General features: G+C 38.1%; 3 protein-coding genes across 4 annotated transcripts; 1 reads left to right on the top strand and 2 right to left on the bottom strand.

Annotated features, from left to right (window-relative positions):
• Positions 1–2,808: 2,808 nt before the first annotated feature.
• On the bottom strand, positions 2,809–4,978 carry LOC141902035 (small integral membrane protein 15-like). Of its 2 annotated transcripts, none has more exons than XM_074789668.1 (2): positions 4,872–4,978; positions 2,809–4,078 (listed from the first exon to the last, which is right to left on the bottom strand). In XM_074789668.1, the coding sequence occupies exon 2, from the start codon at positions 4,063–4,065 to the stop codon at positions 3,799–3,801; it is 267 nt and encodes an 88-aa protein (XP_074645769.1). In that variant the 5' UTR covers positions 4,066–4,078; positions 4,872–4,978; the 3' UTR covers positions 2,809–3,798. The 2 variants fall into 2 exon arrangements, with proteins under 2 accessions (XP_074645769.1, XP_074645770.1); XM_074789669.1 differs by having other exon boundaries at positions 4,820–4,967.
• A 991-nt stretch (positions 4,979–5,969) lies between these two features.
• Positions 5,970–8,713, bottom strand: LOC141901539 (carboxypeptidase B-like). Its single transcript, XM_074788847.1, has 10 exons — positions 8,652–8,713; positions 8,276–8,351; positions 7,931–8,064; positions 7,650–7,767; positions 7,367–7,465; positions 7,138–7,233; positions 6,945–7,052; positions 6,743–6,827; positions 6,327–6,626; positions 5,970–6,207 (listed from the first exon to the last, which is right to left on the bottom strand). Exons 3-10 carry the CDS (start codon positions 7,936–7,938, stop codon positions 6,023–6,025), a joined length of 999 nt encoding a protein of 332 aa, XP_074644948.1. The 5' UTR covers positions 7,939–8,064; positions 8,276–8,351; positions 8,652–8,713; the 3' UTR covers positions 5,970–6,022.
• A 656-nt stretch (positions 8,714–9,369) lies between these two features.
• Positions 9,370–15,996, top strand: LOC141901540 (ras-related protein Rab-24-like). The gene is made up of 4 exons (XM_074788848.1): positions 9,370–9,509; positions 11,454–11,741; positions 12,325–12,539; positions 14,442–15,996. Exons 3-4 carry the CDS (start codon positions 12,372–12,374, stop codon positions 15,129–15,131), a joined length of 858 nt encoding a protein of 285 aa, XP_074644949.1. The 5' UTR covers positions 9,370–9,509; positions 11,454–11,741; positions 12,325–12,371; the 3' UTR covers positions 15,132–15,996.
• The last annotated feature ends 92 nt before the right edge of the window (positions 15,997–16,088 follow it).

The raw sequence follows: 16,088 nt of genomic DNA, 5'->3' as shown, positions 1-16,088 counted from the left end.
TCTTGTTTGTAATCAGGTATTGGGAATGAAGTTATTATTGTATTGTATGGTATTGTATTGATACTCACAGGGAGATCTCGCACCCTCTTGGTCAAACGACTTAAAAACTGAAGACCGCTTTGGAGTCCATGATCAAAGGATTGCAAATATCCCTTGAATTATTGGTTCGAAATAATACATAGGCTTGATTTTCGGTATTTATTGGAACATGAAATACCATACCTACTACAAACGTATATCAGTGCTGAGATCGAAGTTTTCCATGGTCATCTTTTATTGTGGGTCGGCATCATTTTCTTAGCTTTTCATCCTGATTTAGCTAGTTCATGAAACCTGTTCTCAGATTGAAGGTAAGGAAAGTTGTACGACCCATTATTTTTTTGGAATGTTAGAATGGAAAACACCATCGGATATGTCGAAAAACCAAATCATTTCTATGTCGGTTTTCTTATTTCCTTCTTTTCTTATTCACTTAGAAAACTGAGCGAGCGTCTTTTTCAATCCAAAACTAGAAATCAAACGGCCTGTGGTGAATATGAACGCATTTTCGTGAATGAAAAAAATTAAATGAATATGCCTTTTAGTTACCTATTTAGAATGTAATGCCTTGCTTTAGCTGTTTTTCTCTTGTTGACACTCGTTGAATGTTTCGTGCGTATATTACACATTAAACTAATAACTGGTTAACGCTGCCATTTGTTAATTGCCGGTGTGTAAAATCAATAAAATCGAAGTTTTGATGAGACAAGGGTATATAGACGCTGGGAAGCCGCCAGACTAGGTTTCGTAAAATGCTGCGGTGGCCGTGCCGTGAAGATATTATCAAATTAATAGATAAAATATCTCAAGATATTCTAAACGCATACGTGCGAATAAACCCTTTTTAGGTTTCACGATGTTTCAGGCGTGGCTCACTAAGCCATCAGTCTAAGAACAATTGGTTCGATCGGGCAAAAGGCCGCCATGTGATTTTTTTCGGGCCGAAAGGTCATGTTGACCTGTAACTAACTAACCGTTTGCCATTATTCATTGAAATTCCTAATGGGTATACTTAGGGACGCTAACATACTAATGTCTATTTCAACCTGACTTGAGAGCATTCCGGGTGGCCTAGCTCGCTCATTTTTGGTAGTACATACCTGATAAAGGTCTTAGTAGGACCAGAAAGGACTGGCAGTCGACCTTAAACATCGTTTTTTAATCCACTTTAAACTGTATTGAAGGATATCCAAAAAGTCTTCATTGAAAGGGGTTCATGAGAGAAAAAAGACTCCATGATTTGAAAGTTTAACAATATGTCTCCATGCCTACCAACTGAAGTTTGGTACGAAGGCATGGAAACATATTGTTAAACTTTTGTTTGGCTTCGCGGTTGTCGACAATAACAACCAGGGCGGATGGACGAAGGTTACTTAGGTGTTAGAGTTATTGTGGGTGTAAATATTCAATCATTCACTGATGCATTACGCGACACACTAAATCACTACAACTTGTCACGCAGCGGATTAAAGGCAAATGAAAACTGGTGACAGTGGCACAAGATGCGATGGTTATGAATTTGGCGCAGAGTTTTACGATGAAACATCAATCATTTATCATTCTCTGAGTGGTAATACGAATGTACTATCGTTTACAACATGCAACCATCATTTTGCGATGGATCTGTCGCGAAGCCAGTAATCTTTGAACCGATCCAAAATGCGCTGACGGCCTTTTCCCGTTTTATGGAATTAATTGCAAATACAACTATTCAATGAATACCGATCATAATGGATTCTACTTTTTGAAATAGATTTCCAACAGAAAATCTCACCTAGCAGGACAAATTCGTCCGAGTTAAGCGAAAGTAAATTGCTTTCTTTCAGTGTAGTAAAAAAAACCGAGGTGGTCATGTCCACGACCAAAATTTTCATAAAAAATCAGACACCAAATACTAATTGCCAAGACCTTGCGTAAGTCGGATCTTTTGGGACCAAGAAAAATCCTCCGACCTAGAAAACGCATAAGAAATGATTCAAAAACAATGAAATATTTAAGGTTTTTTATTCTAATACATTGATCACAACTAAAATAACGACTGTTGACATGCATTGTCGATTTCAAGCCAGGTACATGGGTCGGACCAAAGGTAAGAAAACTGGCCCTCTGACTTTCTGCGAGTGATTTTAACTGATTTTTTTATTTTGGTCAGAAAAGTATAACGATATAAACGAGTTTCCGACTCATAAAATCCGACTTTGTAATGCAATTCCTTTTTAGAAAAGGAAAAATCATGACCATCAATATTCATATCCATCATAGCCATTGTCCGAGTTAATACGCCGATCCGAATTACGCAAGGTTTACTGTATTCAATAAAGGAACTTTTGAGGTTCTTGATCTTGTTTTTTCTGGTACCTTGCGTTGCTTTGATTGCATGTTAATGGATTTTTACATTAACGTAATAGCTCTAATAAGACGACCACTATATATAATGTCAGTCATTCTTCTTATGTATAATAATCACAGAATAAGATTGGTCTATCGTTTTTTTTAGTACCCGAAAACGTGTTCTTGTTTAGATTTTAAGTTTTTCTTATACGCATGTACATACAAAAACACCGACAATCAACCTTCTGGTCATAATATCTATCTCAACGATTTTTATGTGTATAGGGAATTGATAGACGCAGGAACAGAACGGAACAAGATATTTGTGATATGGTCCCTGTTCCTTTTCGTTCCTCTCCGTTCCGTTCCTGGATGTATCATAAGCCTAAAAGAAATAAATGAACGACTGAGTTGAAATAAATAATTGGGAATCTTTTATTGTTCATATACGTATAAGCGGAGATGGTAGATATAAGCTCAATAAAAAATTCAATTTATCAATGTTTTGTTTTTCGAAGTTTATGATATATGTTCACGAAAATACATTTTCGTAACAACGCCTTTACGTGTGTATATATTAAATTCTAAATAGAGCAGGTATTAGTTAAATCATGGACGTATAAATTAAATTTACAGGTAATAAATTAGATCTAGTTTTTCTCGACTAGATCTAAAACTAGATAATCTAGTTTATACGTCCATGGTTAAATGTAAACACAGTTTACTTGTGCATTTCCAGATTTGATTTGCAGCACTTTCTACCAGATATTCATATACTGAGCAGGAAAGTTTAATACTGCGCACAGAATTTTGTAAGAATTAAACGCCCTATTTCAAAGGTGCATAATTTATGTACATGTACATATAAATAGACCACATATATAAATATATACAGAACATCAGACCCTTCTCAGCATGTGTACATCTTAAAGCATTAATTATGTACATAGGAAATGTAACATTTTATGATAAGTCCTTTAGCGCAGAATAGTGATAGCCCGAATAATTCATTCTTTCCATTAGAATCAGTAGAACCGAGTTGGGCATTTGATATCTCCCAAAACTAACATTCATACACTCAAAAATATTACTAATCCAAGACACTTGAATGAAACCTTTGTGGTGCCTTTCTGCCAAAACTTTCAAATCTAAAAGGCATTCTGAGAGCAATTTATTGCCCTAGTCAGTGCCATAATTGTTGTCGAAAGGAACTTTGTAACACTTAAAATTCTATCGACTGAATACATTAAGTTTCATCTAAAATCAGCAGGAATTTAGCACACCATACTCATTAATGCCTCCATATATTCCACCCTCTTGCTCAACTGATAGCAGAGGTAGCTCTCGTTGCGAGAAAACATGTCGTTCCTTTTTCAAACGAAAATCCATAAAATCTTAGTCTTTTTTAAAAAGGAGTTATCGATTAGGCTATTCCTGTTTTTCTCTTGCAGACGTTTTCTCTTTTTCTTTGTTGGTATTTCGCGATTTTCGTATGTTAGCTTCGCGTCGCGCTTTCTTCTTTTTCTCCTTTTCTTTCTGTTCGATTTGCTTCGCCAGTTTCCACGCCAGAATCGAACTGATCAGAAACAGCGGCGATAAACACAACAGTACATAGTAAACAAACTGCCACGGGTGTTCGGCCGCAAATATAACGGTGTCCACAGCCAACTTCTGCCAATCCCAGTCTTCGAACATTTTTTGTACTTATCTATGAAATAAATAAAAGGAAAATTGGCTTTGTTTAACAACTGAAATAACATGTGTAAACTCAACCAAAAGGCAGAAGCGAAAAGCATTTACTGGTTCCATCTGTTAAACCACTATTGTCCATTTTCTGTTGCCTTAAACCAGTTTTTTAGGATATTTAGCTCAATTCTTTTAACATTTAATATCAATATCAATATGACCCATGAAACTGCATAAAGTCCGAATGAACCAAACCAATTTTATCCATTTTACACAGTATTGAAGGATTGCCAAAAAGTTATAGTTTACTCGAGTTGAATAAAGAGATCCCATTTTTTAAAATAAATCTTGTTTTGCAATACTCTTTCCCTGCCTACAAACTGAGCTACAAACTACTGCTATTATAATTAGGTTAGGTAGGTTTAAATATCCATTAGGGATATCTAAACTGCAGTTGCTCAAACAATGGTTCAATTCAGAATGTAATTTCAGGGCCAAATTCGGTTTTCGTATCTTTTTAGTCGACTAGTTAGTTAGTGGTCAGAACTACGAATGCGCTTGATTTTCGAACTATTACCGGAATATAGTTCCGACTAACGGACATTCGGTTTCGTTTGTTTCGACTATAGGCCTAGTCGACTTACTATGATAACCGAAGGTGGCCCTGGCTATTTCCTTGGTGGGTCTCAACTGTCAAAAATAATTGAATTTGAATTGAATTTGTTTGTGTAAACTGCGACTGATCAGATTATTTGTATCTTACCCTTCAGATAAACACGTTTAAGACAAATTTTCGTCAAGATGAATACACTAACCTCTATGCGTCTCAAACACGAGTACACAGAATTGTTCAGAGAACAGAATTGTTCACTTTTTCAATCCTATTTTTCCCTTATCGCCGGTACGTATACAGTCCGGGCCTCAGTCCGTATGTCAGGGCGGCAGCACCAGCCGGTTGATCAAAACGGCGGGCGCGTGTACGGATAGTAAAAAATTTCAATTTCAATCTGCTGGAATTAGCCGAAATTTGCTTTCCAATGGCAAAAGTCTACATGAAAAAAAAATTGAACTGAGCTAAAATCTTGATACAATAGAAAATATTGGTGTGTGTATATACGGAAACCCTTCTGAAGCTACTATCTTAACCAATATAATAATATTGCTACCGGATCTGTCCTTTGGAATTGATTATAAATTGTTTAGAGAGTCCCGTACATAATTTCTAGGGAGGTGGGTTCTATTTGGGGTTAAAGGGTAATATAACCAATAAAGCACCCAAGATGATGATGACAGTTAGCCGGATCATCGCCGCAGGCACAAGGCACTTGTCCTGTAAGAATGTGCTTAATCAGAGACGACTGTAAAAGTGCGCATTCTTGTTTTTTTTTCGGAATGGAAGACCAAGTGCCTTTTTGTTTGAAATCATCCTCCTCGCCTTGCTTTTTGACGGCATTTTAATTGACTTTGATTATCAAAACTACCTCAAGAGAGTTTTCGGACGTCGAAAATTTGAAAAAGGGAATTTCCACCATTTTCGTGCGAACCCCTGTGGGGCCCACCCGGTATGAAAAATGTTGATAGCCCCAGTGGGATAACAATGTCTGTCATTGATAAAACTGAAATGCAGTGTTGGTCGGGCGTGACGATCTTCATGGCACCCGGCCACCAAACCTCAATCCCACGTTGTTATAAAAAATGTATTATGAAAAACTATTCTTATGATTCAGGAGTACGGTAGTGAAGTTGAAAATTAGGATCACCGCAGGCGCATGATTACAAAGGAAAGGGGCTTTGTGCAACAACATCGGCGCATTTTCATTTCGTATCGCTGGATCGCTGTGTTGTTTTTAACCTTGCATTTTCTGAACAGAACAAATGAACTGGGTAATTACAAGTCGTGTAAAATCGTTTTATTTTTTCCAGGTGAAATCTATATGATCCATTCGTGTTGTAAAACCTAATTCATTCATCGCATCTCTCTAGCCATAGCCTTGATACCAGCAAACATTTCTTCACCGGCCGGCACGATTTCAGATGGAGGCACGATAAATCCGTTATAACTGTACCGATCAGGCCTCATTTCCATTGCGAATGAGTATTTAATGTGGGCTTTCGCTTTCACCCAGTCCATCGAACTTCCAGCAGCTTCATCTAAAGACAAAATGAAGTACGCAATATCAGAAACTTACGAAATTACCAAATGTGTCTACTTTCGTCGTGCCAACCCGAGGAGAGCTCGGGCATCGATCATAGGAACCAGGTGAACTTACATAAGATTTCTCCGGGGCTTCCAACTGTATACCGCCGTCCATGGGTGTAGTAGATGGCACTGGCTCCGATGTTTGCCACTCTTTTTAACTCGGCAATGTCGTCCGGCTGTAGCCATCGATCGTATGCGTACGGCGTGAACCACATTTGCGAATAAGCGTGCAAGCTCATGTACGCCTTGATCTTACTGTTATTGTTCTTGAGTTGTAAAAGGAATCTAGCAAGGTTCAGCGCACATGGTTCGGAGAACGCGTGAGGCCCGCGATAAATGTCCGAGCATGGATCGCCACTTGTCCCAGTTCCTGGAACAAGAAAGAGCTTACAATCCAGAAGATCAAGAGGAATGGAAAAATAGTGAAACTTCTGTATGCGGAATATGTCTCGATCGCTAATGTAAATCATAATGCGTTGTACTTGCCTCCAAAGTTGATATCAAAATTTCTGTTAGGGTCAGCGCCAACGCAATGTCTCATGGGCCGGCGGTTTTTCCTCCACATTCGCTTCTGAAAATGAATGCGTGAAATTTTAATGTCCTGAACCTATTCGAACAGTTTTTGCTCTATCGCGCATGGCGTACACAATTCAATTTTGTGCGCGGCTTTTACTAAAATGTCGCGTACATGCGTGTGAGTGTATTCGTATCCATCCGGGTTGGCCACCGGTACGAAATACCAATCATACTGATCGATCAACGCTCGTGTCTCCATAGATTCGTATCCCGCTAACAACTGAAATAAACAATATAGTACCATTTTTGAAAAACGTACCGAGCCCAAAAGGTTACAGCAGTGATAATACAAGGACGATGTTTACCTGGTATATGAGGTAGAGATTGGTTGATACCGATACCCACTCCCTGGCGTGAATACCCGAGTCGATGAATATAGCCGGTTTTTTGCCCGATCCAATCTAAAATTGACGAAATAAAATCGACGCTAATCAACTTAGTGATCTTTCTTCTGTTCAAGAGAAATATATTAAAATGGTCTCATTTCAATAGATGAAAATCGTCTACTAGATGACTATGATAGGGATAGCTTACTATGAGGGCTTTCGTGTCCCGTCCTTCGTATGTTCGCCCGATGCTTACTACTCTGGCGAAAGAGAAGTGAGCGGCCATTTCATCCAACCATTCATTAATCTGTAAATGATAACTGAATGACGATTTAGAAAATCTAGATCAATTAAACGATTTCATCTATACAAATAACAAATATATTGTCTTTCAACATGGCAATACGATTCAACCTCTTGATCGAGATCCTTAGCCTGATTTTTTTCAACCCTTTCATCTATACTTAGATGTGTCCACTGGCACCACTCACCTCATCTAAACGCAGAAAATAGTTCTTTACTCTGGACAGTCCGTTCATTCCACTGCGGAAGCCAAATGTGCTTCGTAGTTTGGCGTACGAATTCATCTTCTTTTCTTCATCGATCAGTCTTGAAAAATACACGACGTATTGGACAATCAACTATTTTCTTTCATTTTACTACATATCTTTAATTCATTTAATCCCCTGTGTTAGTGCTGGAACATGATACATAATCGACCATTGAGAAACAGATTGCACAATATTCATCACTAAAAATTAAACATATATACTTTTGCATATCCTCTATGTTGACTTTCGGCTTTAAACCAAGGGCTTTAACCGAACTTAAGACATCATTCAATTGTGCAGGGGACACCGATATATCGGTGGGTATTTTGGTATTTGGCTCCTTCCAGAAACTGACCTGAAAATGTGAAATCTTTTATTATCATACACCTGTAAGTAACTAACTATTTTCATCTTCATTAACACTTTTAAACATGCATGTTAGATGTGGCATTTAACTGAATACTAATTGAAATCTTTTAAGCCTTTACGAATAACCAAATAGAGCCCATGTTTTTGTCTTATCTGAGTTTTCTTTTAACTTAAAACGTGTGTCCGGTTTCACTCACTTCTGGTAGTTCCCCTAAAGCTCGAAGGCCTTTCACTTGCTCTTCTGTGGTGGCTTGAACGCTGATGACTTGGTAGCTGAAAATAAATTCATGAAGTCGAGTCGGGCGCATTAAAATCCATTGTCATTTTCTCGGAATGCTTTCGATTTAGCATTATACTGTACCCATCGTAACGTTTTTCAGCAGAAACGCAGACTAAGCCAAGCAGCAAACCTGCGAAAGAAATGTGCATCCGCATTTTCGATTGCCAGTTGGCGCAAAGCTTGCTGGACATTTATGTTTAAGAGTTTGATCAAGATTAGATTACTATGTGATTTTATTTTTGATAAGCACGTGCTAGCCTCAAATTAGTGAATTTTATAATTCAATTACATACATTAGATAATCAAAGCGTGCGGGAAAATGGTGCCAGTGGTCACTTGACAGATTCTATTTTTGAATGTTCTGGGTCACCTTCAGTAGTATCATGTATCGTAATGTACTTTATCACATTTACCAACAACAATTTGATCTCTCGAAATCTAACGGAAAAATCTGTCCATGATTATGCCCCTTTACCAAGTTTTTTACTTCTAAAAACTATGGAGAAAACTCTAATGTCCCTTGTATGATATTTCCGGGGAATAGACATAACACTCCCAGGGCTTCTGTGTGTCGACTTTCATCCTGTAAATTATGATTATGAATTTAGAAATTATGAGTATATTACATGCGTGCTGACCCCCTTTTCAATTTGTCCCTTTTCTTCACCTGACATGGACGGTCGGAAGTATAGTTGTCATTGGCCCAGCTCATCACTGAGCACCGAATGATAGAAAACGTTAAGAAAAAAAAGAGAATCTATTTATATTTCTTAATAATATATCTATTTGACATTTAATCGCAAATCCGATGAACCCCGCTTTTGAAAATTCACTTTTCTTCACCTGAACCCCGCCTTTAGAAAATCCTGGATCACGCCCTTGGTTAAAAAAAGTTTGACAAGCAATGAGTGATGCAGCAGTCTATTTTTGTCTAGAGCGTGGTGTTATTCAATGCTCGCTTATAGGTTAGCTAGCATTCGAAGCAGGTTGTTCTCATTTCCGCAACAACTGCTTCAACTCTATGTTATCCTGCTGTAGATACAGGATCGGTGTTGCATGTAATACAGGTTTAAACCACCGACTGGAGTGCCCAGCAGATTATACCGTCACGGAGCTTTTGAGGACCGATTCGGACCACTGACTGATACGAGGTAATTACTTGCTACTTGTTCTAGTGGAATAAAGGATTGGCCAATAAATAATCATATATAGTAACTATACCTAATGATTTATAGGGTATAGAAACCAAATTTACCACCGTCCGATTAAGTCTTTAGGCTAAACAGAAATGATATATTGTTTCTCCCTGCCGAGTCAGTTTATAAAATGCTGTAAAAATTTGTGATCAGTTCATTTCTATAGCTGTCGGTTAAAAGTTGATCGTGATTTTATAGAAGTTATGTACATGGTAGATAGGCGGCCAGCCGGGTCAGGATGGAGAAACATGGTATCAACTTTTTTAGCCTTAGCTCGAAACAGTAGTTATCGGATAACTTCTCCAAAATAGTTTAGAAACCTTTTTTCATTAGATTGGTGCTCTTTCACAGCCCATTTACCCCCATACAAATGATGTAGAATACTTGTTCCAAAAAGCTTCAATCGAGCTGTAAGTGTTCAGTTGAATGTGCTTTGCGTAGACAAGGGTATATGCGGGCTATCTGGGTCGCGATAGTGATTCATGACATCCACGACAAAATAAAGAGCGATGTCAACCCACATCCGGCTGAAACGGAAATGGCAGTGAATGCAGTTGTTGTGTTCTGTGGACCAGCCAAACATTAATAGGAAGTTATATCGAGATTATTGCGATTTTTATTGAAAATGTTTATTTCGTTGTTGTGGATTTATGATTATTTGAAAAAATCTAGCATATCATTACAATATCCTTCGATACATAATTTTAGGCAGATTTTTTTTCTATATATCTAATGTCGTTGTATCTTCAATGATCGAGCCCATCACTCCCCTGAAGAAAAGAAAGGGTCGAAATTATTTACGTGTTGGAATTTCATCAAAGGGGCCCAGGACAAAAGCTGGGGTAGTTGATTGGGTGTCCTATAAGGGTACCTGTAATCTCATATTGTAGTGCTTTTTTATGAAAATATCTTTCGAAAAGTCAAGATATACTTTTCAATACAAAAATGAATGTTTAATCATTTCTAGAAATGATTGAAAATTGTTTGAAATGCACCTCGTAAGTTAGAATGGCGCACAGTGCGCTGCGGAACCGGTCTAGAAGTGTTCTGATGTCGATTCATGTTGACTGACGAAGCTGGTTCGAGTCCCGAGATTTTGCGACGTTATCTCCTTTGTGTACAGAACATGTACAAACGGGAGAATTATTACAATTCTGTTAATTGCATAGAAATATTTACTTTTCGTGGTTCTTGTGCCATGCATTTGGAGCACCAACTTTGGACGAAATTCAATTCAATTTCATTCAGCTAATATCTTACAAATGATAGACATGACTTGTACGGGACTGGTAATCTACTTGGCAAAAGGGTATTATTACTCCCTTATCGCTTCAAAAGCTCATCATGAGTTATTATGCAAACTTGACTTAATAAACAACTTATCGATTGGATTGTCTGGGATTTTTTTCAAAAATAAATGCAATATGAGATTTAAGGTGCCTGCATTAACTACCCCACGTTTTGTTTGTCCCAAATTCAACGGTGGTCGCCAGAATGACATGATAGCCGTCTTGAAATAATCATTTTTTGAGATATGTATATCTTACTTCCAAGAGGTTTCCAAGAAGTAAAAAAACAAAGCAATGTTGTTATATTCATTTAACTTTGTTCATGAATCCATCGAAGAATATCTTTCGCAAAACGTGGGAACATTATTCCCGAAAACACGATGGAACTATGGATTCTAATTCGTTTTTTAAGTCCACGGAAAAGGCACTAATTAGGATAGATCACGCAAGTGTAAGGTGGTCGTGTAGTGTTTACGAGAGCAATTCAACAAAGCGTTTCAATCAAGTTTAAACAAACGAACTCCGGGGACTTAGTAAACTATTAAGCCAAATGACCCTGCTCGCGCGTTGAATATAATATACGCTCTATACGATTCGACTGTATTTTCAGTTTATCGGAGTGTATGCGCGCGACCTGATTAATTCATGTAATTATAACTCGTCGAACCAGGAACTGCTGTTAGACAAAACGACCGAAGAGGTTTTTCGTTAACAAAAATTGTACCGAAAGACACCGAATTAGTACGTAGACATACACTCGCTAAGCCGACTCGCGAATAGGATTAATTAAAGTGACCAACGTCGTTTTTCATTATCGAGGAAGGATAGGCCTATAATTGGCATGAGCGCAACGGGGTAACGGATGACCCGCACAAAGTGTGATTAAAAAAAGCTATTCGTAAGTATGCATTATATATGATACTAACCTTTATTGAATGTATAAACTTTATGATATGAGATAAAAAACAGTTTATCTGCCCCCAAAACATGTATTAATTAACGAAATTTGTTAGAGTGGAATATGATTATTGCTCGGATGAAAATGCAAATGAGAAAATATGATTATATCCGCACATAGTTTAGTTAAGTCAAGTTTAGTTAATTTTGCTCAGCAAAAAGACTGCTTAGCACAAAGAAAATAATTTACGAATGTAAATACATACACTATGTAGGATAATACACTATATAGGTTGGACAGTAATATCAATTGCAGAAATATATGTAGACATGTCTATAAATTACACTATAATCTTAACCTTGGATATTACTGGATATAATATCTAACGACATTTTCGTTATAGACGAACAGGTTTTAAGCTTGAATTTCGTAATTTCGATGGTTTTAACAGTTATCTGTCTCCACTTGAAACATTCCTCGTTGTCTAGGTACTTTATTACTATGTACTGTACGCTTTATACATATTGGATAAGCTAGCCATATAATGCATATCAATTCTTTTTTTAAATTATCTCGCAAATAGGAAATAAGGGCCGTAATCGTGCGTACGAGCTCCGTCTAAGTTGCGTAATGGCGCAAAGTTCCAGAGTGATACTGGTGGGTGAGTATGGAGTGGGAAAGACAAGTTTGTTTCGCCGTTTTAGAGATGGCTTGTTCGACGACGAAGGCTCGCCGTTGTCAACTATCGGATGCGACACAACGACTAAATCGTTCTTGATAGGAAATAGGAAAATACAGGTACCGTACGATTCAAGTATGTTCTCATAATTGATGATATGCACGTTGCCAGTTACCGATCTTTGTACATTCATTAGACGCCGCTCAAGTCGGGATCGTAAAGATGTGTCCGACTTGAGTGATATCCGAGTTGGATTTCATGTATTTCATAAATAGCTTCACAAATAATTTTCAACAAACTGATTCTCTATATCGTCATCATCATCATCCGCCTACTCCATAAGATATTTGTAGTTTGGTGATGTTAGGGCCAATACCTAATGCAAATATCTAACGGGCAATGTGACATTCCGAAACATGCGAAGGGAACGAGCCGCTGATTTTTAAAATATATGTTTTCTTTTATCTTGGCTACAATTCGTACCTACTTTCACGTTACATAAGCGTAAGGCATATTTAACTGGGGACTAATAACCCCGTGTACGAGTCCACATGAAACAATTTAACAATTTCCTTCACAAACAACTAGGCTAAATATATATTACAACTACATGTAAAAGGATAAATACATGTATGTTAATTGCATAATCGAAGGAATTTTAACAGGTGCGGATGGCCAATAGTGAAAATAGCAAATTGGGTGAAATATATCCTGTTGCTTGTCTGCAACGAAACGTTCATTGACGACATCAGAACTGATACGTATTTTGACAACATAGATAATTCATATTGGTAAACATAGATAATTCGTATTGATCCCAGGTCGGAAAGATGTGTACCCGCATTATTAAGTAAACACAGGATAACTATGAATTTTGACCATTTTGCTGTATTTCGACATTTCATCGTTTGCAATTGTTGTAAATGCATTTCATTCTTGTAGCCATATTGTACGGATACGTCCTGGGGAACGTGATGAATATCTCATTACTTTCTTTGCTTATTGAAATATCATGAAAATAGATGAAAATTGATTTTATATTAAGATTTTTCAGTTAATTAATAATAATAATTCCGACTTTTTAACGTAGATAACGTTTTATCTGTTGTAACTTTCTTCACCGGCGGCAATTCCGATTTCTCGGAATTAAATCGTTAGTGATAATAACAGAGTTGACTTCGATTATGTACTTCGGGTTTCGAATTTCGGGTAGGCTACACGTTTTCCTGTGACGCGTGACATTTTAAATCCATTCTACGTCGTTTCATTCTGTGTGGCGTACTTGCAGGCACGTAACGATGTTTAAACGGAAAGCCGCGCTGCATGTCCCTGTAAAAATCACACGTTTTACACCATTTTCGTTAATGAAGAGAATTTGTACTGTAACAACGCTCGGCTCGGCTTTGGCAACAGTTTTTTTCAGTACTCATTGCCTGCCGGAAACCTAAAAATCTAAAGGGATGCCGTTATATAGACAAACTAAATATCTTTCGCCTAATTACGCCTAAGACCCCCTGTAAAATAGATTATTTTCCTTTCGAAATATCAAAACTAGGAATTATACACCCGTGTTCACGTTGTTTACAGCCACATAGACGAGTGCGTATGCCCGAACCGTGCTTTCCTTCCGAGAGCCCGCACACAAGCCTTAAAGGCAGGTATTAAACTTCATGCATCGCGCAAAACGTCGTGTGCCCTAAACGTATTCATATACGTGATTTCAATCGAAGCCATTTTCTCTGTTATTACCGCAAACCCGAGCGGTTGAATTCCCGAGGTGAAAAACATGAAATTGAATAATTGAATAAAAACGGGATCGAACTGTAATTCCGAAAATGAAGTCGAAAAAGCCGCCCTTTGAAAAATCATTGAATCACATGGAAAATCAAGTTCCTACTTCATTTTATGATTTTTCAATTAGCAAAAAATAAAAGAGAAATTACTATATTCCAACGAAGATTCCATAATATTGTTTATGGGTTTGACTAATTTAATTTGTGCATTTAAATTCTTCATTTCAGTTGGAGTTATGGGACACGGGTGGAATGGAGCGTGTTTCTAGTATGAACTTGAGTTACTTTCGAGGGGCTAACGCGGCCGTCATATGTTACTCGCCGATGCAGCGAGTATCGTTTGACTTAATCTCGGATTACATCATCCAGGTCGAACAGCTCTCCAATCCGAACTGTCGCATGTTCATCTGCGCCACAAAATGGGACCTTTACGACGACGACGCCTCGAACGACAGCAGCAGACGTAAACAGTGCGTGTCCAGCGACGAAATCACGGACTTCGAAATGGAGTGCTCCGACATGCTGGCCGGTTCGTTTAAAACGTCGAGTAAAAGTAATTTAGGCGTCGACGAAATGTTCGAATCAATAGCCAAAAAACTTAATGATACGCGACCATCGTTGACGTTGGATCGAATCAAGTTACACGAAACGGTGACGACGGCCGAGTTCAATCATATTGCATTAACGATCATTCCATATCAATTTACCGGCGAATGCGAACTGCACAATCTCGCCGCCATCGACATGGACCATAGTCAGCCCATCAATAGCGATAGTTTAGCAGACGATCAAACGGTTGATAAAGCGTCGAAACCACCGGATATTTCAACGTCATCGAAGACTACAAAATGTTGCAAATGCCGTACGCGCTATCCATCCCATATTCATAGGAAAGCGAAATCGAATTGTTGTCGATGATTTCGTCGTCTTCGTGTTGTAAATGCAATCGAGGCAAATCAAATCAAAAACAAGTGTCTAACCAAGCGTTAGTTAAACTAATGAATGGTGTTGTATCGGAAGAATTGAATGGATTATCTACATCTTTGTTTGTCTGTCTGTCCCTTACCTTTAGTGCTTTTTGCAATCGGTCTAACTGGTGGCTTATAAATTTGTCTTAGAAATTGAGGTTAGGCCCAAAGATCAAAATATACATGCAAGAATACGTGAATGGAAAATATTCCAGGTCTGATCGAATATATCAATGGCATTTTTGTGCGACAATCTGAAAAATATTTTAGCCAGCTTAGGGCGATGCCTAAAAGGGCTTTTACGTTCACTTTCTCGTCCGTCATTCGCCCGTTCGTAAAACGGAACGTACTTGGGAAGATTTAAAAAACGCTTTGATGTAGATGTTTGCTTTGTACGTAGGCTTATTTGCAACCCAATGAATCGACCCGAACAGAATCAATCACATTTTGAATACGCTTTTATCGATCATCCTAATGTTTGACTGATTGTAAAGCATTTCACCAGGTAGGCATACGTACGGAAGCGATAAGGGGCCTCGAGATGTCGCGTTCCAACTCGACAAGTCGTCATATTTATGTCGACATATCGCGATATATCGCGTCAAGTCGACATGAATATGTCGACATATCGTGACGTTTTGACGACATATTTCGTTTTCACGACAATTTTCCTCGCGACAAGTCGACATATTCATGACGACTTGAAACTCAGTCGTCATATCACTGGCGTCCTCATCTTACATTTAGACGTGTCATCAAATGACGGCTTGTGCCGTGGAAAATGGACAAAAAAGCGAAATTTGTCGTGAAAACGTCACGATATGTCGACATATTCATGTCGACTTGACGCGATATATCGCGATATGTCGACATAAATATGGCGACTTGTTGAGTTTGAACGCGACCA

The sequence above is a fragment of the Tubulanus polymorphus genome, chromosome 3, assembly GCF_964204645.1.
Source record: "Tubulanus polymorphus chromosome 3, tnTubPoly1.2, whole genome shotgun sequence".
Taxonomy (NCBI): domain Eukaryota; kingdom Metazoa; phylum Nemertea; class Palaeonemertea; order Tubulaniformes; family Tubulanidae; genus Tubulanus; species Tubulanus polymorphus.
The sequence above is the reverse complement of the archived record's forward strand: the minus strand, read 5'-3'. Positions and strand labels throughout refer to the sequence as shown.